Raw genomic sequence first — 24,863 nt, 5'->3', positions numbered from 1 at the left:
AATGTAGCACTAATGACGATAGATTTGTACTCAGAGGCAGAAAGGGAGAAGGCACGCAGCTTCCTCTCTGTGTTTCATGTCTGACTTTCTTGTACAGGAGCAAGAGATCATTCAGATTACCGCTCAGGTTAAAGTTGGTTCGATGTTTATTCAAGCTAAGGTTTTATTAATAAGATTAGAGTTTAGCTGGGGCCTGGATGAGCCCAAACTCTGCTTTGACATGATATGTAAGTAATTCCCAGCATAGTCAAGCATGGGCACCTATTTTAATCTTGTACTCAAGAACAGCATATTTTGTCTCAGATGAGAGGCAAGCCACGTTACACAAGGCAGTGGAGTTCAAAATGAATTCTCAGAGGAATGCCCTTTATTAACATTTTTGGTACTTTAAAAATAAAACTATACTACTATATCTTGGAAAATTTACAAAAGAGGAAAAAGTTAATATACAACTCAGGCCATGAGCTTCAATAGCCTGACTCTGATGGGCCCCTCGAAAATGGAATATTACCTCCCTGGCCTCAACATAGGATCACCAGTTGGAAGCTAGAAGGAACTTGATAAACCATAAGTCAAACCCTCCCATTTTATAGATGAAGAGCCTTGGACCCAAAGAGGTTAAGTCACTTCTCTTGGGGTTCATTTAGTGTCCAAGGTAGGAAACTAGGTTTTCCTATCTCTAAGCCCAGGGTACTATCCACTATACCACACTGAATAAATGTACTTGTAAATATACATGCATAAGTAATTTCAAAATAAATACAATATAACTTTTGGAGGAAAACACTAATTCTATTATTATAAGCAGTAGTATTCCCAATTTTCCCCTGAAGAAATTGAATTTCAGTTTTTGACATTCAGTGGTGTCTGCTTCTCTCCTGACTCCATTTGGAATTTTCTTGACAGAAACACTAGAGGGGTTTAGCCATTTCTTTTTCTGGGTCATTTTACATTGGAGGAAACTGACGTAAGCAGGGTTAAGTAACTTGCCCAGGGCCACACAGATAATAAGTGTCTGAGGCCAGATCTAAACTCAGGTCTTCCTGACTTCAGGTCTGGTGCTCTATCCGCTGCACCACATGCACCATGTTTCAGTTACGCCATGATCACAGTTACTAAGTGCTGGAGATAGGAGTTGATCTCAGGTCTCCTGACTCCTAGTTCAACTGTCTTCCCCTTATCTTCTAAAACATCTTCTCCTCATCATCATCATCATGAGTCCCTAACTCAAGGATTCAGTGAGTTCTGCTAGGTCCAGTGAAGGAGAAAACAAAAGCAAACATCAGGGCCCTCGCTTTTATGAGAGGTCCAGTTTAGGTAGAAGTAGAATTCTAACACACATGAAAAAGAAAATAATGCAAAACGGTATGAGGGACCCATCCAAAGTGCTGATTCAAGAGGCTTGACGTTGCATGTTACAGCAACATCGCTAGGGGAGAGATCAATAGACAATGCACTTACAGGAGAGGGATTAAGGAAGGAGAAGGGCCTGAGCTAAGTCACACAACAGAGTACAGGACTGAAATTGAAATGGTGATGAGGAGAGAATACCTCCAGTCCATAAGCACAGAATGACTAAAGGTGAGGAAGCAAGAATTATAAAGATCAAATCATATAATAATATATTTAGAGCTGGAATGGATCGTAGAGGTCATCCACCCTGGCTTTAGTTTGAGATCTATCTCACAAGTAAGATGAGCCCCCTTATTTTATGGACAAGAAAATGGAGACTCTGAGAAGCTGATAGGGCCAAAGTCACATATGGGTAGCAGATAGTAAAGTCAAGATTTAAACCAGGTCAGATCACAGAATCACAGAATTTCGGGTTAGCAAGGACCCTAAAGACCAACTGGGCCAAGTTGTACCTGAGTCAGCATCCCGACTGAAAATAGCTGAAAAGTGGTCACTTGGCATCTTTCTGCTTAAAGACCTCCATGGAGAGGAAGCCTCTCTCAGCCGAGGCAGCCCATCATACCTCAGGAGAGTTCTAGTTGTTGGATAGCCCTGAATGGTGTGCTATGGTCTTATTTATGACTGACTTGATTTTGCCTGCTACTTTAGGACCCATTCTACACTCTATCTTCTCTAAGTCAGCCATCATCTCCCCCTCCTCCCTAGCAGAGACTTGGGCGTTCCTCCAAGTCCTCAGAACTTCCAGGTGTGTTCTTGCCTTCTCTAGCCAGCACTGCCTGCTCTACAACTGTGGAGGACCCCAGCCCACCGATGGCTTTCCTTCATTCCTTGTCTACCCCAATGTGATGGGATGCTCCTGGAGGGCAGGGACTGGCACACTTGCTTCCATTTGCATTCCTAGTATTTAGCATCGTGATGGTTACCGTTCAGTCATTTCAGTCTGAAAACTTGGCGACACCATTGCAGGTTTTCTTGGCGAAGATACTGGAGGGGCTTTGCCATTTTCTTCCCCAAGAACAGTGACTAGACTATGCTTACCACTTACTAAATACTTACTCCTGTTTCTCTCTAGCTCCTCCCAGACAGAGTGATGTCACACTGTTGAGGGTGGTGGAGAATGACTTCCTCTGTGGGGTCTGTGTTGCTCCTTCCTTACTTTGCATTTCTTGATTGTCTATAATTTGATTTGTTTACATTCGTTTGCATGCTGTGTCCTCCATCAGAGCACAAGCTCTGGGGGCAGCATCTGTCTTTTGCCTCTTTTGGTATCCCCAGCATTTAGCATGGAACATAATAGGGAATTAATAATGTAGGTTAATTGACTGATTGGTATAATAAGAGACAGATGAATAGTTATGGTGGTGGTTCAGGGTCATAGATATGGAGCTCATAGGGACTTCAGAGGGCCATTTAGTTCAACCCTCTCATTTTACAAATGAAAAAACTGAGGCCCATGGAGTTATACAGTAAAAAGGGATTTGAGCCTAAGTCTTATGATTCAAATCAGTGGAGGCCCTCAATGCCGTGCAAATTGGAATTTGGACACAATCCACTGGGGAGGGGATGGAGCTATTGTGGGTTCTTAACAAAAGTAGTAGCACAGTGAATATAAGGGGTTTTTTTGGTGGGGGGAGAGGAAGAGGAATTCTGGCACATAGTAGGTACTTAATAAATGTTTGTTTTCCTGCTTTAAATGTTGTTCAGAAGAATTTCTAGGTAGAATAGACTTTGGAGATAATTAGGCATGTCCCTTCACTTAACACCCATGGTGAAGAAAGTACTGTTATGTGAATTGCCAAAGTCCACACAAGTAGGATGAGGCAGGTTTCAAACCCCAGGATCCAGGACTCCAAATCTTGGGCTCTCGACACTATTACATGTCATCTTAAAATGAGAACAGATCAGGGAGGTCATTTAGATGAGGTCCACACCTACCAACCCTTGGGTAACCTTACCTCGAAATTCACTTTCCCTCTGTGACTCCCCAATGGGAAACCATAACTTTACTTTCTTATCCCTAATGTTTGTTGTTATTGTTGTGTTATCTCTAGTGACTTCAATGGGAAATATGTCATTTTCATTGGTTTTCAACTTTCTTAGAAGCCAAATAATGCTCTAGTGAGACACAATACTATCTGAGGAAAGATTGCTTCAAAATGTTAGTCTAATGAGCAGACAGATTCATGGGTATGAATCTATCTACTCCCCACCCCCATCTGTATAAGTCGCCAGGGGGCACATCGAATATAATTTTGAGCCTGGAGTCAGGAAGACCTGAGTTCAAATCTGACCTCAGACCCTTACTAGCTATGTAATCTGTGTTTGCTTTGGTTTCCCCATCTGTAAAATTGGAATAATAATAGCATCTTCCTCCCAGGGTTGTTGTGAGGATCAAATGAGATATTTGTAAAACTCTTAGCATAGTGCCTGGAACACAGTAGGTACTGTATAAATGCTCATTCTTTTCTTTTTTCCCTCCCTTCTCGTTGGTAATTATGGTGAGAACTCAATAATAATGTCATGATGCCTTACATTGTGGTCAAGACTTGGCTATGTCCATGTTGGAGTTTCCCATTAAACTCCCTAAGGATAGGGCTTATTTTTCTCTCTCTTTTTTTTAATCAAAAGGACAATGCTTTGTAGGTAGTAGACATTTAAGTAGTAGACGTTTGTGAAATTGAATTGAATTGAAATAGATTAAATTGATAGACTACTATTATGTTACCATAACAACACCATCCTAGAAAAGCTCAGATTGTATACAAAACATAGACTGATCTAGAGTTTGCTTTTGTCTTTCAGACTCTTCAATGGTCAACAAGGAATCATCATTCAGAACTTTAGTACAAGATCCATCCTCACTGTCACCAATGTTACGCAGGAGCACTTTGGGAATTATACATGTGTGGCTGCCAATAAGCTAGGCACAACCAATGCTAGCTTGCCTCTTAACCGTGAGTAACATCAGGGTGCCATTTGTGTATTTTCAGATGGTTCAATCTATCTATTTCCATGGTGGAGGGACAAAGCATGAAGACTGAATTCTGGTCTTTTAGGAGCCTCCTACCCTGGGTATGTGGTTCGAGGGGCTCATTTTTTGTACATAGCTCTCCTTGCCAAAAGAAGGCACTGAGCTCTGAGGAATGTGTGATTCCTGTAGAGCTGAGATGTTGATATTTAGGGAAATGTTTGACTGATTAGGAAGGAAAAAGAATGTCAGTGAAGTCACACCTGAAACCTACCTTCAGATTGAATATGGCTAGCATGGAGTTCATTTTGTATACTCTACAGGCTTATGGAACTTAGACTAGTGTGCATGGGATTTTCTGCTGTTTTTTTTTTCTTTCAGAGTTATCTTGGAATAGTCTATATTTAACACATAGTATAAGCAGCATGGTATAAGACAGCTGCTCCTGGACCAACATGGATTTCATGTGAACATCCCTTAATTGATCCTATTTTTGGAAACAAAAAGCTGAATTTTATTAATATGCTACCAACACAGATATTGAAAATCCCAAATGAATGTTTTCAGAGAATTAGAAATAAACAAAGAAAGATAAACTTAAGAAGTCAAAGAGTGAAGGATGAGGATTGATTTGGGCATTTTTTTTCAGTTACTGCAGTCACAGTCACAAAATAGAGCTGAATGGGAGATGAAGTTTTTCTCCAGAGGCCTGAAAGGCATTTTTGCAAAAGTCTTTTGCCAGACTAGTCAGGAACCGCCTTGGTCTTCCATGATAGACTCTATATTGTCATGCTATTCTCTTTTGATGAGTCAGTTTTGCAGTCTTGAGCCAGCTTGTGGTACATATGAACATACTGTGGATATACTTGGGTGTCATCACAGCCTTGACGGAGCAGAGCATTCTTGTTAAGTAGAGGAGAAAGGTGGGATCCACTAGATTCCTCCTCCTTAAGATTCCTTGCCTACTCCAGACTAAATTGGAGAATTATGTGCCTTTGAGTTCAAAGAACCAAATGAACCTTGTTAGCTTGGGCCAAAGACAATTTTTCCTATGGCCCTGCCTCCATGGCTAAGTGAAAGGTTCCATGATTTAGAGTGCCGATCAAGTACTGTTAATATTTCTTATTATTGCACTCAGAAGAAAGGCAGCATGGCATAGTGGATAGAGTCAGACCTTGGAGTTAAGAAAACCTGGATTCAAGTCCTGCTTCTGACTCATACTGGCTGGTGATCCAGGGAAAATCATTTAACTTCTCAGGCCCTGGGCAACTCTCTAAGATTATGAGGAGGAGATGAGATTCTGATCTGCAGAGGTGGAGGGAGTTACCACAATGGGAGTTCCCCACACTGAAAAAAGTCAGAGGCCCAGACCTACCCCAAAATAAATTCTGAAAGAGTTAAGCTTTTCTTTTTTGTCCCTAAACCACATTATAATTCAGTTTTCTGGGGGTGGGGGACTTATTTTGTATAATTATTGATTGTACAAAGCACCTAATAATTGAAAGCAACAGGTCTCAACTTAAAATACATATGACTGCTATATGGAAACAAATAATTAATAATTTAAGATAAATAGATCAGAAAAGATAAGCAATGGAACACCTAAGACACTGGATCATCTGAAATTTCAGATCATTATTTCTAATAAAAGAGTAAGATTAAATCATATCAATTGACAACAAAGATCATGATGTGGACCTCATTTGGATTTCCACTTAAACCCTAGCACTTTAACATTATCATCAGGGAGTAATCCATTGAAAAAGACTACTGGAAGAAAATAGCGTTGTGGTTGTTTTTCTCTTTATCCTTTGAGTTGGCTATGCTTGGATAGATACCAATATGCCAGTTTAGTTTCTTTATTTCACTAGAGATTGTAGAAATCTCAAATGTTGACTCCTTGGTCCTGCTGTTCCCAGTATATTACCTTAGCTGTAATGTGTGTGTGTGTGTGTATGCGTGCGCGTTTATGTTACTTCTGGACAGGTAGGCTAAACAATTATAAAACTGCAAATCCATCAATATGACTGAAAATGGGAACTTGTGCTTTGCAATTTGCTCACAGTTTCCTTGAAGGATCAGTAATTAGCTGCTTCCGCATGGCTGTCTGGCAATGGAATCTCTGCAGACATGAGAGCACAATAGTCCCTTTCTTGGGTGCCATCAATTTTGCCACAATATGCTTTCTGCTGCTATCAAGACAGGGAAAGCCTTTATGGAAAATCTTTAAAAGGAAAACTCTTAATTTTAAGTCATTTCAATGGGAATGAGTAAGAAAAGGGGAGTGATATCATATTGTAGGAGGTAACATTTCTGCCAGCATGAATGCAAAAAGGAGGCTCAAGTCAAATCAATTCAACAAACATTTATTAAATGTGCATTTGGTGTCTGATGACATTGGTTCAAATCCCAGCTCAGCTATCCATCACTTACACGACCATTTGTCTTTCATGATCAGTTAGACACCTAAGGCAAGTAAGAGATCTGGGTAGAGTTCCTGATACAAGATAGTTGCTAAATAAGTGCCCCTCGAGTGACTGATTGATTCGTTCCAGGCCTTCAGTTTCAGTTCTGGCAGGTCACATGAGTGACAAAGTCAACTCAACAGACATTTATTGATTAAGCACTTCCTGTGGGAAGGGCATGATGATGGACACTTGGGATACAAAGACAAACATGATTTCTGCTTTCAAGTAGCCTTTGTCATGATGGAGGAAAAGAATAGGATCAGGACATCATGGCAGCATCAAAAGAATGCTGTATGTGTATCCAGAGGACCTTGATTCAAACTCTAGTTCTACCATTTGTGACCTTTCTGGCTATAGGCAGGTTACCTAATTTTTCTTGGAGGACCTCACTTTCCTCATTTGTTAAATAAAGGGGTTGGGCCCCATCCAGCTCTAGGTATACAATACGATGTTCCTATGACTGGTTGGCCCCTGAGCTTCCAGCTCTATGATCTTGTAGTCTAAGAAGCTTGGCTTTGGAATCATAGAAACATGGCTTCGAATTAACTTACAAGAAGCTTACATGCTAATGAATGAGTCGGCCACTTCTGTCATCCATTTCTTCATCCATAAAATAAGAAAGTTGGTCTGTATAATCCCCAAGGTCTCTTCTAGACCTGTATCCTAGGGACTATTCTGTTCTTGAGATCTCTATCCCCATGTCTGCTCCAGTGCTGGGCATACCAACTGATTGATTACATGATCCTGTGGGATGCCCTGGATCTAGCCCTTTCAAGGTAGACGTTTTGGTAGGCCCTTTTGGCCTTTGTAAACTCCAGTGCCAAGTGTGAGGACTGGAATACAGCAGGGGTTTGATAGTAAATACTACGTGAACTGAGACTGAATTATATCCTCAAAAATCTCAGTCTAAGTGCAAATGGTCTAACTTTGGAAACAAGATTAGAAAACTTCAGATGTAAAGCAGCCTGAAGTATGACAGGACAAGTCTAATGTACTGGACAAGACTTCTGCCTGAAACGCATTATCCCTCATTCCTCTGTTCATCACCTATTGCCTAAAGAGAGATGTCTGCTTTATCTCAACCTAGAGTATCATCCCCACTCCCCATCTACAGGTACACAGTAGCGAGCAACTAGGGTAGGCAGTTGCCACCAAGACCTTGGCAAATATTGCTGCTGATAACTCATCATATATCTGTGCCTTGCAGGCCCGATAAGCTTCTAAATTTCTCGAGGGCAGAGACCCTGTCTTCTACTTGCCAGCATCTTCTGCACATAGTCTTGTTTTTAAGATCTTGGTTATAGATACAGTAAGGAGTCAGTAAATATGTATTAGTTGACTAACAATAGTTTTCTAAGGATTTCAGCCCCAGAGAACTGATTCTCTTTTGGACTATTTCAACAACAACATTCTAATCAGACTCTGCCTCAAGTCTCTCCCCACTTCATTCTGCCCTTCCCAGAGCTGCCAAAATGTTTTCTTGAAGCATAGATGCTCAAGAAACTCCAGTGTTTCCCTCTTATTTCCAGGTTCAAATATGAGGTTTGAAATTGTAGCTCTTAGGAGATTTGAGGCTATTAGTATTTAGAATTAATTGGTGACCTAGGCTCTCTTTCCAGTCTTGTAACACATTACTCCCCAACATGCAGTCTACAATCTGGCCAAGGACTCTTTGCTGTTCTGATGTTTCCATCTAGGTGCTTTTCTATTGGTTGTCCTTCAGGCTTCAGATGCCCTCCTTCCTAACTCTCAGAATCCCCAGAGCCTTGGTGACTTCCCAGGTGCCATCACCCAACTACAGGAGATCTTTCCTAGTCCTTCTGATTCTAAGTACCTTCCCCTCTAAGGATACCTTCTATCTACTCTGTGTTCATTTCATATGTTAAAATTAGCACATTTGTTGTCTCCATTAGAACACAGTTTTCTTGAAGAAGGAACTATTTTTGTTTCTTCTTTCTGTTCTCAGGTTTAGCACAAACCCTGGCAAAAAGGAAGAGTTCAATAAAAGGAAACCAATTAGATCAAAATAAAATTATGCATATATGTGTGTGTATACACATGTGTTCAAAATTTCTAGAGCTCACATTAAGAACCCTTGCTCCAAAGATAGCCCATTTTGATCCCCAAACCCAATCGTATCATCTGTCAACTTCCATGTCACCAAGAATCTGAATGACAGGCTCATAAGTTGGATTTTGCAATGTACTCACATCTGACAACTCCAAAAAGGTCTGGGTTTTTGACTAATCTTTACTGTGTTCACTAAGCTTCTGGGGTAACTCAGCCATACATACCATTCTCATATGATTGTTGATTCCTTACACTCAAATTGAACCATGGGCAGCTTGGGCCCAGAATTTCACTTTGCTCTTTCCCTGTGCCGTGAATCAGATATAAAGATATCTGACCAAGAGTTCATGAGACCCTATGGTTGTGTGCTGTCTCTCAACCTCTCCAGCTGCAGTTAGGAAGCTGGGGTGTAGTGGCCATTACTAGCCAGAGTGTTGGCTTGTAGTCAGGAAAAACTGGGATCAAATCCTGCCTCATATACTTTCTAGCTGAGTGACCTTGGCTGGGATGCTTGAACCTCTCCTGGCCTGGAGTTCAAGCATTTGTATGAGAATAAAGGAAACTCCATCTCAGGGCTACTATGCAAATCAAATGCAAATGCAAAGCTGTATGTGAACCTTAAAGCACTGTGCAAATGACTCCAATTATTATTATTTGGACAACCCTCAACAAATCATTGAGAGAAATAAATATTATATTAATAACTAATTATTAATTTGTGATCCACCCTTTTCTTCCTATTTCCGTTAAGGCTCAACTCCTGAAAAGGTCAGTTAGCCTCTGGAGGGTTTGACTGACTGACGAGATTTGCTTCTAGCCCTCAACTCACATGTTCTTTAGTTGGGTAGGATCCAACTGGGAGACCCAGTTTCTCTTCAGAGTATAAACAGAATCCAGTCTGGGTGAATCCTTACCTGGAAGAATTCCCTTGCCTTAGTCTCCTTCATTAGAAGATAGGGCAACTGTGCTCAAGAAGGAGAAAAGTAGCTGGAAGGGTCCACATGGAAATGGCTTCTCCACCCAGCTGCCTTGAGATAACTGAATCTCATGGTTAAGTCACATTCTCAGTAGAAGGAACTAAAGATTTTGAGCTTACTTCCTCATTAAATGTCTACCAGTCAGGGTTAATTTTCACTTTTCAGGGGAGATCCTTTTTAGAAGGGATTTAAGACTTTCAGGGTCACCCTTGGCATCTTTGGTTACAGAGAGAAATCACTGACCATCATTTTATTGATTGTCAGATAGTCTAATTAATACATCGATTATTAATTATCCTGAAACTGTCTCTCAGGATATCCTTTCATCATATCATTTAACTTCTATAGGTCTTAGTTTCCTCATCCATAAAATGAGCTGACTGGACTAGATGACCTCTAAACTCACAGACAATTCTAAATTCCTAGTTTTAAGAGGGACCTGGCTTTCTACTTTCAGGTTGAATCTTACCCTCAACATGAAGATGCCAAGCCCCCACATGTTCCTAAAAACAAAACAACAAGTGAGTATCCCATTTCATCCAGAGTGGAAGTACAGTGGCCCCTCATAGGCCTGACACTATCACTGATTCACCCAAAAGCTTTGACCTGCTCCATTATTAACCTGTCCTAGTTCTCCCTGTCTTAGGCATCTTGTGACCTCAAGAGCTCACCCTATTGGTGCCAGCCATTATGCAGATATCCTATTTTCTTTAGCCCATGACAGCTCAGAGTTCTTCAGCCCATGTCATCCATGAACCAGCTGCAGCCTTCCCAGTAGAGGGGATAATAGATGGGTACCATCATGCCTAGACTTCTTCCCATTCCTCTCATAAAAAGCTACAGAGAGGTGCAAGCAGTCTACCGCTGGCTCTAGTGAAAATGCATCTTGGCATTCATCTGGATCTCTGACTCTCCCAGTACAACTTCTCCCTGATCCCTTGCCTGAATGACAAAGTATGCCACCACCTTGCAGTCTTCTGCAAAGCACCATGCTAAGCAGAAGTACAAGGTCAAATGCCTCACTTCTCTCTGTACCCAGCTCCAATGGTCTAATGAACTCGAACTGCCTGTATTTGCTTTCTGACTCCTACCTTCCAAGGCCCCAGAAATAGTCTTCTGTGCTTTCAGTTGAGGGTTGGGATATCTCCAACCAACACCTTCTTCCAGGTCCATCTGAATAACAGGCTCTTGTTCAGAGAAAGACTCAGTCAAAGTGATGATGATGGTGATGATGTGAAATAAGGCTCTGCCCAAGTAGAGAAGGCTACTATTTTTCAGGTCAATGGAAAGTGAGATTTTCAGTGGCTGAATTGCAAGGATGAAGTTGGACAAATAGACCCTCCATAGAACAGTGGAATAGTCTGTCCTTACAGATCTTTTCAGTCTCATCTCAGGTGTTTTCTGTGCGTGCAACATCAGGAAGGTAATTTCCCTTCTCTTGGCCTCAGTTCCTTTTTCTGTAAAATAAAGGAATAGACCGAGTTTAACTCTGATGTTCCCTTGATATCTAGTTCTGTGTTCCTAGAACTCTCATCCTAACTCCAAGGAACTCCAGATTAGCTGCTTATGGATGATGGAGGCTTTATGGCAGCCTAAAACAGAGAGGGATAGGACACTCTGAAAGGTACAACAGCTGCCTTCTAGAAGGTCTATTTCAAATAGAAGTCGAAAGGCACTAATTCTGCAGAACAATCCCAGGAAACAAGGGGCGTTAAAGAAAGCAGTAGTGGTTGGCAAATTACTATTTATTCATGGCAATATTCCTCCTAGAATTTTTAAAAAAAGATGAGGATTTTGGTTTGTGTGTGTGTGCATTTCTGTGTGGTGTATGTATATGTAATGTTTGGTATGGTGTGAGTGCTATGTATGTACATGTGTGGTATGTGGTAAGTGTGTTATATGGGATATATGTATACACGTGTATTTTATTCGGTGTGGTGTATTGTGGAGTATGTATGTAGTAAGTATATGGAGTGTGTGTATGGAGTGTGTCTAGTGCATGTGGTACGCATGTTGGTGTGCATGCATCTGTGTGTGTGTGTGCATTACCCTTTCTCCCATCTATCTGCCATGCCTCCTGCCTCTGGGCCACTAAACTAGATGACTGCTGCCAGTCCTCTCTTCCGGAGCACACACGTGATGGTCCCATCCTGCCATCTATGGGCTCAATTGATCCAATGCTCTCCATAGAATGCAGGTTTTCCCTCCCACTGAATCTCTTCCATTAGAAAAGCACAGGCTTTGGGATTCCCTTTGCAATTTCCCCCAAAGAAAACAAAAGCAGTATTTGTTTGGAAGGCAGTCTCCCTCAAGGCTTTCTCGTCAAAGAGGTCAGCCAGACTGTTGTTGGTGGAGGCCACAGCTGCCTCCATTCCCACTTAAATACTCAAAGGAGGCTTCTTGAGCAATGGAGTCTTCCACTCAGTCTTTTGCTGAAAACAGATTCACAGAATCCCAAAGGCCAATGGAGCATGAATACTGCCCGTAGGTCTACAGGCTGTCATGCTGATGAGGATAAGGATGCTGCTGGTGTGTCTGAAGCACTGGCTGCCATTCAGAGACCATGCACCATGGGAGTAGGGCGAGTGCATGTACAATCTGAGGCCAGGTTCAAATCTCAGCTCTGCCCCTTAGTGCTTCTAAACTCTCTGTGCCCTTTTCCTTATCTAGAACACAAGAGAATCGGCCTAACTGGCCTCTGATGTCCTTTCTAGCTTTATATCTATGATCCAAAGAAGTCACTTAGCCTCTCTATGCATCATGAGATGGTGAGACCCGGCTGAGTAGCCTCATGTCTAAAGTGAAGGGGTTGAATGAGGAAGTTTCTGAGGTTCCTTTGGGCTCTGCCTCTATCATGTGGTGATCTTTGAATTTCAAGTCAAAAGACCAAAACTCAAATCTCCATTCTGCCAAATATTACCTGTGTGAACCTGGACAAATCCCGACCCTCTCTGAGCCTCAGTTTGCCTATTTGTAAAATGAGAGGTTGGACCAGGTGACTTTTAAGATGCCTTCAAGTTCTAAATCTACCAAGAGTCTGGCTGCTCAGTGTGATGCATATACACACAAAACTCGGTGAGTCAAAGGAAGTATACAGAGCCATTCTTTTTTCAGATAATGGACCATAAGTCTTGCTTTAGGGACTATTGTCCTCTCCCCTCCTCCACCTATGTTGTTCTTAAAGGCCATAAGCCGTATTGGCAGAGTCACAGGGCTGACAAAAAAGATTTTCTCCTTCCTGATTGATCCTCTGCATCCCTGCCCAGGCCACAGTAGTGTGCCATTTATAAATGCTTCATCAAATCCTGGTCCCTACAAAAGAGATTGTTTAACTTTGGGGAGATCTCCTGGTTCAAGCAGGAGCATTTGCCACTGATGTTTTAATTTGAGAAGGACCTCTCATTTCCTAGAGGGAAAAAAAAGTAGGTATGTGACTGGAGTTCCAAAAGTCAGCTGTTAGGCCCCAAATGCTAGCCAAAGTGAAGGAAATATGGTCAGCCTCCCTGGGAGCATTCCCACCATGTATCTAAACAATGACTCTTTGTTGACTTGCTGAGTAAGGACCCAGCTGTGCCCTTACAATATCCCACCTAGCTGCTTGTTTCAAACAGCTCCCCATGCCACTAAGCTCTGGTATGGGCCCTCAACTCCTTCTGTCTGTTATACCAAACCCAGCATTCATGTGAAAGGAGGCACCTAGTGCATGGATGATTCAGACTTCTGTCAGCTGTTGAAGTCTCCTCCTGTAACTTGAAAGACTCAGGCCTTTAAATGCTGGCAAAAAGTAGCATCAGATGTGTCTCAGGGATTCTGGAAGACACAGCAGCATCCTACTTGCAGGTTCTAGGGGGCCCACAGGAAGCTTCTGGCATTCAGAAGGCTGGACATTTTAGAGTTAGCAGAGGAGCAGCAACCAAACCAGGACACAGGGCATGATTCACTCCCTGGGAGGAGTGTGGCGACGCTAAGGTCTCAGAGTCCATGTCAAGCCTCCATGCACGATATGGATGGTTCCTCCATTTGATTATATTTGGAACCTAATGCAGTTGTGAAAGTTAGACCCCCAAATGAGCTCTTATTCATTCATCATCCATAGAAACTGATGAGAGACAAGATCCCTCAGAGCTGTGGAAGTAGGAGCATGATCTAGGTTATCACAAATAATGCAATAACTGAACATGGAGGAAGGACATGGATGGTTCCAGGCTGTCAAGAGTGACAAGTTCACCTTAAGAGCTATTTGGAGTGGTCAAGTACTGGACTTGGAGGCAGAAAGACCTAAGTTCTTCAATGTTTAGTATCTGGGTGATCCTGAGCAACTTATTAACCCTTCTTGGCACTTTGTTTTCTCAACTCTAAAATGACGAGTTTCAACTAGGGAGCCCTTGACGTTCTGGCTAACTCTAGAAAAAGGAGCTCATGAGTTTAGAGCAGAAACTTCTCCCCACCAGTTTCTTTGAGAGTAAAATTAGGAGAATAACAGCTGGTATCTCAAAGGTTGACTCTGAAGGCCAGAAGCAATAAGGTATAACAAATGCTTTGCAAACTTTGAAGTGTAATATAACATGAATACTATTGCTAATAAATAAAATTATTAATCATTGTGAAGTATTTATGGGGTATGTAGGTAACATAATGGATAGAACACTGGCCTGGAGTCAGGAAGACCTGAGTTCAAATCCATTCTCAGACACTTACTAGCTGTGTGACCCTGGAAAGGTCACTTAGCCCTGTTTGCCTCAGTTTCCTCATTTTTAAAATGAACTGGAGAAGAAAATGACAAACCCCTCCAGTATCTTTGCCAAGTAAACCCTAAATGAGGTCACAAAGAGTCAGATGCATTGAAATGACTGAACAACAACAGATAATGTATTTGACTTCCAAGTTTGTTTGTTTGCTTTTTAATCTGGAAGGCTTTAGATGGCATTTAGTTCAAAACTGGTGTTTTCAAAATGAAGAATTTTAGGTCTAGAGTTGAAATGATTTTTCCAAGGTCTCATAGTCCCTGGAAGGACCATAGCCTCACAGGGACCTCAGGGATGACCTACCTGACATTTAGCTGAACATTAGAGGTCATCCATCCTTGGCACTTCTGAATTCTTAGCACAATGAATTCTCCCTGTATGGTGGGCTAGCCTAGGAGACACAAGGATACATGGAGCATGCCAGAGGCAGTAGCTTCCTGTACACCATGTTCTCTCCCTCTTAGCTTCACCACAGAATCACAGAATCTCCAGACTGAAGCAGATCTTTGAGTCATCTGAGGCCATTCTGTGGCTCACCAAGAAGGCTCTCTCCAACCAGGCTGGAAGACATCCACTGGAGAGGAGTTCATGACCTCCCATGCCATTCTCTGATCAATGGAAGTATTTGTAGATTATTCTTGTGGTCCTTTTTTCTCCCTGCCATCACGTCTACATCTTGTCCTCTGCACCTTCCACCCATGACTCTCCCTTTGAAGCCAAGCAGAATAGGTCTCTGGCTTCTTTCACATGTTCACATGGTGGGTTCTGGAAGCTAGCCATCACAGTGCCCCAGTTTTGTTCTGCCTGCTCATTGTCATAGCTCCTTGTGAGACATAATCTCCAGTGCTCTCATGATGTAGACACTCTTCAGATTGCTCTGTGCCATATCTGAGCTCATCCTTTGATTCATTAACATGTGGCAACTTGTGTAGTCTAATCAAAGTAATTATGAGATCAGTCATGCAGATAAACTTTTATTTGTGATGAATGGGAATGGGGAGAATGCTCTAAGAGCCAAAAGCAGGAACTTCACTAAGGGGAGACAGCATGGCACAGTCAGGAAAACCAAGGTCCAAATTCTTCCTCTGATCCATACTGACTTTGCGATGCTGGGCAAATAACTTAACTCTACAATGTCCCAAGAAACTAAGGCCATAAGTTGTAGAACAGCTCCAGACCTGTATTCCTAGAGGGAGGTTTTCCTGGGATTTCTGAATAGCAATTGAGGCCAAGGTTTCATTAAAAGGACAACATCTTTGAGACTTGTTCTGTTAAGAAATAATTTAGCAGTCATGTATCCATGGTCCTAGAAATAATCTGAATCCTCCCTGCTAGAGAGAGAGAGACAGAGACAGACAGAGACAGACAGAGACAGAGACAGACAGAGACAGAGACAGAGACAGAGAGTGAGAACACAGAGTAAGCATCATTACTATTCAAACTTGTTTTAATGTGACAGATATTTTGGTGCCAATGAAGCTATGACGCAGGGGTGGAAAGGATTAAAAGGGTTTGAAAACGTTGCTGTGATTAGGCTGTGCTACTTTAGTGTCAGATCATAAATTTGGAGCAAGAAAAAGCCACCAGAGAGCACTGACTCCAACCCTCTCATTTTTTCTAATGAAGAATCTTGAGTCTAGAGTGACTTGGCCAGGGTCACACTGTTAGGAAGTGGCATAAACTAACACTGATAAGGACTTGCAAGGACACCCACAGGCCATCTAGTTGACCATCCCCAGCCTTTCCTTTAGTTTTAAAGATGAAGAAATGGAAACTCAGGCTGGTTAAAGGTCATCCTGGAACTGAGTGGTCAGCACTTGAATCTATGTTCTCAGCCTCTAAATCGAGCCTTCTTTTTCACGGTCCCATGCCATTTTATAAATAATTACTCAGGTATTATTGAATGAGTGCTTATTAAAAGCATTTTTACTTACCTCTCAACAAAGTAGAAATTCTCCAGGTACAATCCCCCTCCCCACCCTCCGTGCCTTTTGTCATTCTACTCTAGATTATTTTTATATTGACAGAAAAATTGTTTTTTAATGTGTTTGCCTCTGTGGTGAGTTTCCATAAAGTTTAGCTCAATAGCACTGCTGGCCTAATCATTTTGTCATCTTGAAAAAGAAATGTATTCTCAGGGGAAATTTCCTTTATGTTCACAGTTTCAATTCTGTTGGACCAATAACTGATGAAAACCACTAGAGTAGACCTTTTTGTTGTGCTATTTTATTTCACAAGACTCTAACCCCACAATAAATTGGATTAGAAAGGGGAAATGTGTTTGTGTGTTGGGCGGAGGGGGTCTTCCAAGGCTTGTAAAGATTAAAACACGCTGCTCATTCAAGACAAATTCAATGAAAAATTAAACATTTATTAAGTTTCTCTGTGCTAAATAGAGCCATAAAGACAAAACTGGAGATGGACCAGTCCTTGAGGAACTTATGTTCTACTGAGGGGATAGAAAAATAAGCAAATCTTCCCCTGCCCAAGGTAACCATTTAGTTGAGACCATTTCCCAATGACTTCCTTAGTATACATCCAACCAATCTAGCTCATAGCCTTATGAACAGCATCAGCTTAATTTTTCTTAAGAAACATTCAATGGTCTGTCTGTGTGGGGAGGCGGGGTAAAGGATCTTGATATGACTTAGGGCATTCCTTATCATTTAGGACTAGGCACAGGCTTGGGAATTGTGGGAAAAACCAAAGCGGAAAAGGCCTCAAGGAGCATCTCCTCCAATTTCCTCCTTTACAAGATGAAAAAACTGAAAACCAGAGAAAGTATAACTTGCTCAAAATCACACAGGTAGAAAGTAACAAAGCCAGGATTCAGAAGGATTCATTCTGAAATCCAGTTAAAAGCTATGGCCTGGAATCATACTGTGGGAGCTGGATGGCTTGAGAGAATATCTGCTTCAGCCTCTGTCTTTTCAGCTGGGAAATCAGTTGAAGAGTATTGAAGGGACTTGCCCCGAACCACGGCTCTTTCCTCTGAGCTCTGACCCACCTCTGAGCCTGCTTCGATATCGTGCCTACTTCCTTCCTTAAAAAATGGAAATGTGACCACTAATATATTCTGCATAGGGATATGTGAGAACTGAAGGATGATTATGAAGTTCTGAGGAGCACATGAGGAGACTCCCTATTTCTCCCTAGTCAGTATGAACAATGATGAGAAAGATGCTCCACAAAAGGAAAAAAAAGTGAGTTAAGGAATACTACATAATACATATATATGTGTATACAAACATATACATATATACATACAGACATCTATATTTATATATTACATATATTTGCACAAATATGTACTTATATGTGTATATACACATACATTATACATATACTTACCTTTGCCTTTACCTTCCTGATTCTTCATATAAAACACAAAAATCCATTTCAAAAAAGGTGACAAAATTAACTGTGAAAGCCATGATATTTCAACGAACCTCACTTCCTCTCAAGCAAACCAAATTTAGTTTTTGAAACTTTAAAGCAACTGGAAAAATGTATGAAAATTGCACCTCCCTCTTTAGTGTGTTCAATCAGTAGGCTGGTCTCCATGACTTAGAAATAGAATTCAAATGGAATTTTCACAGGAGGTAAAAACTGAACAAGTTGAATTGAATTGCCCTCCAGGGGGTGCTGTTGTTCAGGGGGCAATTTTCTTCCTATTGAATTCTTTAAATGTTCTTTAGCTTTCACCATCCATAGCAGGGAAACTATGGAAGTCACCTTATTTAGGAGAGTCAAGTTTGAATCCCCATTTTGCAGCTAACTATGGACCATGAGATCCAGAATCAGATCTAGAAGAGACCTCCTAGGCAATCTACTGTGATCCCTCTTATTTTACAGAATAAGGAGCCAGGCAATGACTTTCCCAAGATCACACGGGAAATAAGTAGCAGAATCATAATTCAAACTCAGATCTTCTGACGTCAGTGCAGTATTTAATCTTTCTAGACCTCAATTTTCTCATCTGAAAAGTGAAAGAGTTGAACTTTAGTTCCCTTTTGTGTCTAAAAGTCTATGATGGTTCAAGGCAGCCTGGTGGCAACATAGGGCATAAAGCACTAGGCTTAGAATCAGGAAGACTCATTTCTTGGGTTCAAATCCAGGCTCACACATTTACCAGCTATTTGACCCTGGGCAAGTCACATCCCGCTGTGTGCCTCAGTTTTCTCATCTGTAAAATGAGTTGAAAAAGAAAATGCAAACTGCTCCAGTATCTTTGCCAAGAAAACCCCAAAAGGGGTCACAAAAAGTCGGACACAACTAAAACTATGCAACAATCAATGATGCCTCAGTGATTCTAGAATAGTTTTGGAGCAGTCATGTTGAGGTTCAGTTGAGTGATATTATTTAATAGAATGTAAGCTCTGTGAGGGATGGGACTATTTTTATGCTTTATAGTCTGTCAGTGGGGTCAATCATTGAGTTAACAAGTAATTATTAAGTGCTTGTACACTAGGCACCATGAATATAAAGAAAGGCAAAAATAACTCTGTGTGTGTGTGTGTGTGTGTGTGTGTCTGGGTATCAAGGTTTTTATTCAAACATGCTAGTTTTTAAGACTAATAAATAAAACATCTATCAAGTACCTACTATGTGCTATACTCTGCACTTAGCACAGTGCCTAGTACTTCATAAATGTTTATCGAAATGACTTGACATACATAAGAAATTGATAAATTTGGCCTTTATTATTTTGGATTGAATTCACAAAGCAAGACTTGGGGAATTGAACATTGAATTTGGTCTCCAGTTAAGCTTTAAGAACTATTTGGAAAGCTGAACTTTTCAAATTTTACTAAAAACAAAAGTTATGGACTATCCCTCTAGCACCAAAGAGTGATTTTCAGTCTTGGTGTGTACACTCTTGAGTGTCTTTTCAATGGAAACATAGGCGTGATGTTGTGTGCGCATTTTTTAAAATATCCATCCAATTAGTGCATTTGTCGCTGCCTAATTAAGAAGGCAGATCACAACACTTATCAAAGACGTTTTAGGTCAATTAGTAAATTAATTGGCATTTGCAAATTTTCTAAAAGGAAATTCAAAGTATTTTTTTAATAAGGCAAGTCTGAAATATTCACTTCCCCTACAAAGAAAAAATAAGTGGGAGTGACTGTAAGGAAAATACAGTCCTTGCTTTTGGAATTTGTGTTTAGACCTATATCTAAATATATATTTTCTCCAAAGATCATAGCAAATTCCTTGGTACACCATGGTTTGTGATATAAATAATAGTTACCAACATAAGGATAATACCTGTAATCAGCGAATTTTACTGAGTAAATACCTCTTTAAAAATGACTTGTGTGAGTTAAGGATGCATGACAACTCCACAGGCTCAACTCAGCTGGAGAAGGATGGATTGAAAGCCTTCGCATCGCAAAAGTAAGTACATTGCCTGCGTGTGATCATCTTTACCAACTTTGCCTGGACCTATTCGGTTTCCTGATTCAGTGTGATCTCTATCCTTCAAACATTCATCATGCCTGCAGCCCTGGACAGGATGCATCCAACACACCAGGAGAGATTCTGAGGCTTCTGCCAGGAGCAGTAATAATATGCCCGATCTCTCTGTCCTGTGTCTGCCCCTTGGTTTCCACATTCTTGTCTTTCTCTTGCTTTCTTCTATATTTTAGCATCTGGAATTCCACTCTCCACCTGGCTCTCAAGTCTCCTTAATGGTTCATCTTTCACTTGGGATTGGTTGATCTGCTCTGAGCTGCCTCCTCACCTCTCTGTAGTCTTTCCTTCTCCTAGGCTCTTCCTCAATGCCCACATTTCCTTCACCCAAATAGATAACTTCCAGTTGAGGGGGCATTGAAGAGAAAGAGGACCCACTGACCTTTGAATGCCCCTATTTGAAAGCTTCTGAAAGCTTCACTACAGAAAATGGAAGAAAAACTCAGACTCTCCCAAACTGATTTAATTGCAGCTCAAAGGCCAGCCCTTGACCAGGGCACCCTTTCACAAGGCAATTGAATTACTCAGGCAAGGCTGAGTGCCTGCGGCTGGAGGCCAGCTCTGGTGCTCCAGTGCAGATGGGCCAGCTGGGAAACCATGAAGCAGCTTTGAAATTTGCAATATTCCCTCATAATAGCTGGCATGGGCATAGGGAGAACACGCACTCACCCCTCCTGGATGGAAACTGAGCTCTTAGCATTGAAGTCAATGTTTAGGGGAACTTTTTATAAGCTGTTTGAGAAAAATTTTCTCATTTTGAAATATCACCTATGACTTGAAAAGACATGCTACATCCCCTCAAACACACTTTTTAGGGAGAAATGAGATTTGACGAAGGGAAAATCAGACAACAGCAAAATGAGCAGATATTTTAAAGTCAAGGAATGATTATAATTGGGAGGTCATTCAAGTCAAATGCCACACTGGACATCTAGAGACAGATATAGATAGATAGATAGATACATACATACATACATACATACATACACACATACACACATGCATACACATAATACATATATGCATGCATACATAATACATATATGTGCATGTGTGCACACATAACACATACGTGCATGCATACTACATATATGCCTATATGCACACATAGACAGACACTGGTATCCTGGAGACAGCTGGTGCCACACTGAGAAAGCTAATTGTTAAATTTTTAGTGTGAGACTGTATACCTCTGAAATTAGCAAATACTACAAATCAGTTATTCCTCTATTATTTTGTTTATTTTTTGATGGAGAAAATGTTAATAATGAAGATTAAACTTAAGAGTATGTCCTATTTACATTTTTTGTCAACCAATTATTAAACATTTATCAGCATGTTACAGGTTAGATAGATAGATATAGATAAATGGATGGATAGAGGATAGGTAGACATAGATAAATAATGTACTCACATATAATAAATCATTCATATAGTTATATAGAATACATACAATTGTATCTATATGAGACAACATGGTATAACGAATGGAGAGCCAGTCTTGGAGCACAAAGATGACCACAGCTCAAGTCTTGCTCTTTACATATACTGGTTTCATTATCCTGGACAAGTGACTAAATTGTCCTTGTCCCAGGCAAGTCTCTAAGATTATAATTAATAGATGAATTTTGTTGATCAGTATCAGCTAAGGAAGGTTTCTATCTAAGGAGTTTTCTACACTGATAGTCCCTAAGGTCTAGGTAGCAAAATATATGTGCATACTTATACTCACACACCCACACATAGAAATGCAGAGAGATGACAGATTAATACATGGATGAAAATGTGTATGTGTGTAGTATATGTAATGTGTGTAGATACATATATACTTACACACATATATGTGTATATGTATGTATGCATATGTATATATGTATAAATATGTGTGTGTGTGTATACACACACAAAGAGAGAATGTATATGCCTAGTACTGAACTGTTTGTCCTTTGTCCCAGATAAGCTCAGTGAGTCCCATCACAGAAGGTTGCAAAGATTGATCATTAGGCAATGATACTTTGAGATCGCTACAGTTAGGAAAGACCCAATCCTGAGATGCACAGGGTGATGTCTCATTGGAGGAATAAGTAATGATGATGAAGTAGAAGACTCATCCTGTGTTTTGGTGATTTGTTATTTTTCTTGTGCTCTTGGACTAGCTTCAGATAGGCATCTTGCAAACATGTAGCATCCTCAGTCATAACGTCCCACCTCCACACCTTTGCTCCTGCTACTCTCTGAGCCTGAAATAGATTAGGTTGTGAGCTCCAAGAGAGCAGGAACTGTCTTTTTCCTCTTTGTGCTTCCAGAGCTTAGCATAATGTCTGGGACATAGTAAGAACTTAACAAATATGTATTGACTGACTGATGTACTCTCACACTTCCCTTGCCCTCTGCCTTTTGAAGTCCAGTGCACCCTCCAAAGCTACCAGGGTAAATGTCACCTTTCCCACACCACTTATGTTCCCAGGATCCAAAATTATCTTTGCTTCCTTTGACCACATGTCAAAATTTGTATCGTTCTTTAAGACTTCAGTGTTTCAATGGATATGGGAAGTCTGACTTTATTTCTCCAATTGTGCACATTGTAACCCAGGGGAACCTTCTCTTCCTAAGTGCCCATTGTCCATGTTCTTCTATGCACAGTCCAATGGAGGGGAAGGGGCACACAACATGCAGGAGGTTTTCTTTTAGAAGAGTCTCTTATTTATTCCTTTAAACCCCATACTACACTCTAAAAATTGTAGGATGTGGCACATCTGTATATGCCCCATCTGTCTCTATTTGACTGGAAGTTCAACTAGAGTGGCCACAGTCTCACGGTTATCTTTATAGCTCCCCCAACAACTCCCGTGGTTCTTTTTGCTAACAGTAAATGCTGTCTTTGCCAAGCCCCAAAGTGGGTCCCAGAGTGCCAGACATAGCTGCAACAACTAAACATCAAAAAATGCTTAGTAAGGGGGGTTTAAATGAATATTTCATGTTAACATTCTAGATGGAGATTTACAAAGCACTTTCCTCACTACAAACCTGTAGTAGAAACACTATCCTCTATACTGCTAAGAAAACTGAGCCTCTGAGGGGTTAAGGAACTTACTCAAAGTCCCAGGGCTACTCAGTCTCAGCACTGAGATTCACACCTAGTTATGTCTAAGCCCAGGGCCAGTATCATTCCAATAAATCTGCTGCCTCCCATGAATACTAAAGCTAGGGCTGCTGATCCTTAGCCATCTTGTCAGTAAGAGGCTTTAACAAGAGCACATAGATGTATCTTAGAAGATCTTCTTCTACTATTAATGACTCCAGTAGACACCTTAATATGAATGAATGTTGTACCCAATGGTCCCCTCAAAGAACTGAGAATTTTGGTTGGAGGCACCAGACCCATAACCAGTTTGGTCAGAATCTTTGTTGGCATGACTACAGCAGTTCATTCAATTGAAGGATGCCATTTGTAAACATTCTTTTTATATTTCTTCTGCATATACTTATGTATGTCCTTGTTGTCTTCCTTCATAAAGTTCAAAAGCACCTTGAGAGTAAGGATGGTTTCATTCTTTTCCTTTGTATCCTTGGCAGCTAACCATGCCAGGTACGTGATGAGTGGTTAATAAATGTCTGTCGATCAGTTGAGTTGTGGTATAGAAAGTAGAATTGTAGTAGATCAGAGAACCCGGAAGTCATTTCTGGAAAACAAATTTGAGGCACACATCCAAGGACACCTTTGCACAGAGTTCTAAGAAAAGTGTTGATATCAATTATAATTTGAAAATCTTCCAGGATCACCATGATGTATATACTTTCTCCAATAGTATAATTGTCAGTACATAACATAGTACCTGGGACAAAAGTGCTTGATAAACATTGATTAATTGATTGATTGATTGTCAAGCATCCATATCCGCCTATCCTTTGGGAAGGGGAGGGAAGGAAGGAAAAAGGAAGAGAAGGAGGAAAGTAAGAAAACAAGGTCAGAAGAAAGAAAATAAGGAAGGAAGAAAGGAAGGAAGGAGGGAAGGAAAGAAAGAAATAAGGAAGGAAGGAAATGAGAAAGGAAGGATGGAAGAAAGGAAGGAAAAAAGTCATAAGCAAAAATTACCTATGAACCAAGTGCTATGTGTGGTCGAAGATGAGAGAGGATTTTAGCAACACACGCACACACACACACACACACACAAACACACATAAATAATTTCGTTGTTAAAATCACAATTTTTTTCAAAAAGATATCTGCATCCATACTCTGACATCATCATCTCTCAAGTCCTCCCTATCACAAAAGCAAATTAGACACTGAACCGAGAACAGCCACTTGTCTCTTTCATTAGCAGCAGAATTAAAAATACATTTCTGGATTGTTAAACAAACCAAGAAAGAAAAAAGCTCTTTCTTTACCAAATAAACATTAATTAGCTTTTTCATAAAATCATCTAGTCTAAAAGACAATATCCAAAGGGATTTCATTAGGACCTTCCTTCATTAAGGAAAAGATCTAAGTAGATCTGTCTGTAGAATGTTCATGCTTCCCTGCAAGCCCCAAACCCCAGCCTCCTGAACCAACGTCTCATGGACTTTTAACTCTTTATATAATAAATGAAGATTTCTAAAGGATTGTAGGTGTAAGGTTAAAAAAACACAAAGTTCTTATAAATGGATACATATACTGCATCACATATGACATATTTTAAGTGCAAAGTGTCATCATAGAATCAGATTTGGAGCCTAGAGTCCTTCTAGGACAATTTATTTA

The 24,863-nt window shown here is 40.7% G+C and overlaps 1 protein-coding gene across 1 annotated transcript in view; it reads left to right on the top strand.

Annotated features, from left to right (window-relative positions):
- Positions 1-24,863, top strand: part of NEGR1 (neuronal growth regulator 1) — a 1,077,808-nt gene that overhangs the window by 851,601 nt on the left and 201,344 nt on the right. Inside the window, exon 6 of the mRNA XM_072649843.1 lies at positions 4,216-4,367. Within this exon, the coding sequence (XP_072505944.1) occupies positions 4,216-4,367 (152 nt within the window). The remainder of the gene's footprint in view (positions 1-4,215; positions 4,368-24,863) is intronic.

Source organism: Notamacropus eugenii, chromosome 2 (assembly GCF_028372415.1).
Source record: "Notamacropus eugenii isolate mMacEug1 chromosome 2, mMacEug1.pri_v2, whole genome shotgun sequence".
Classification (NCBI taxonomy): domain Eukaryota; kingdom Metazoa; phylum Chordata; class Mammalia; order Diprotodontia; family Macropodidae; genus Notamacropus; species Notamacropus eugenii.
This window is presented reverse-complemented; position numbering and strand designations above follow the sequence as displayed.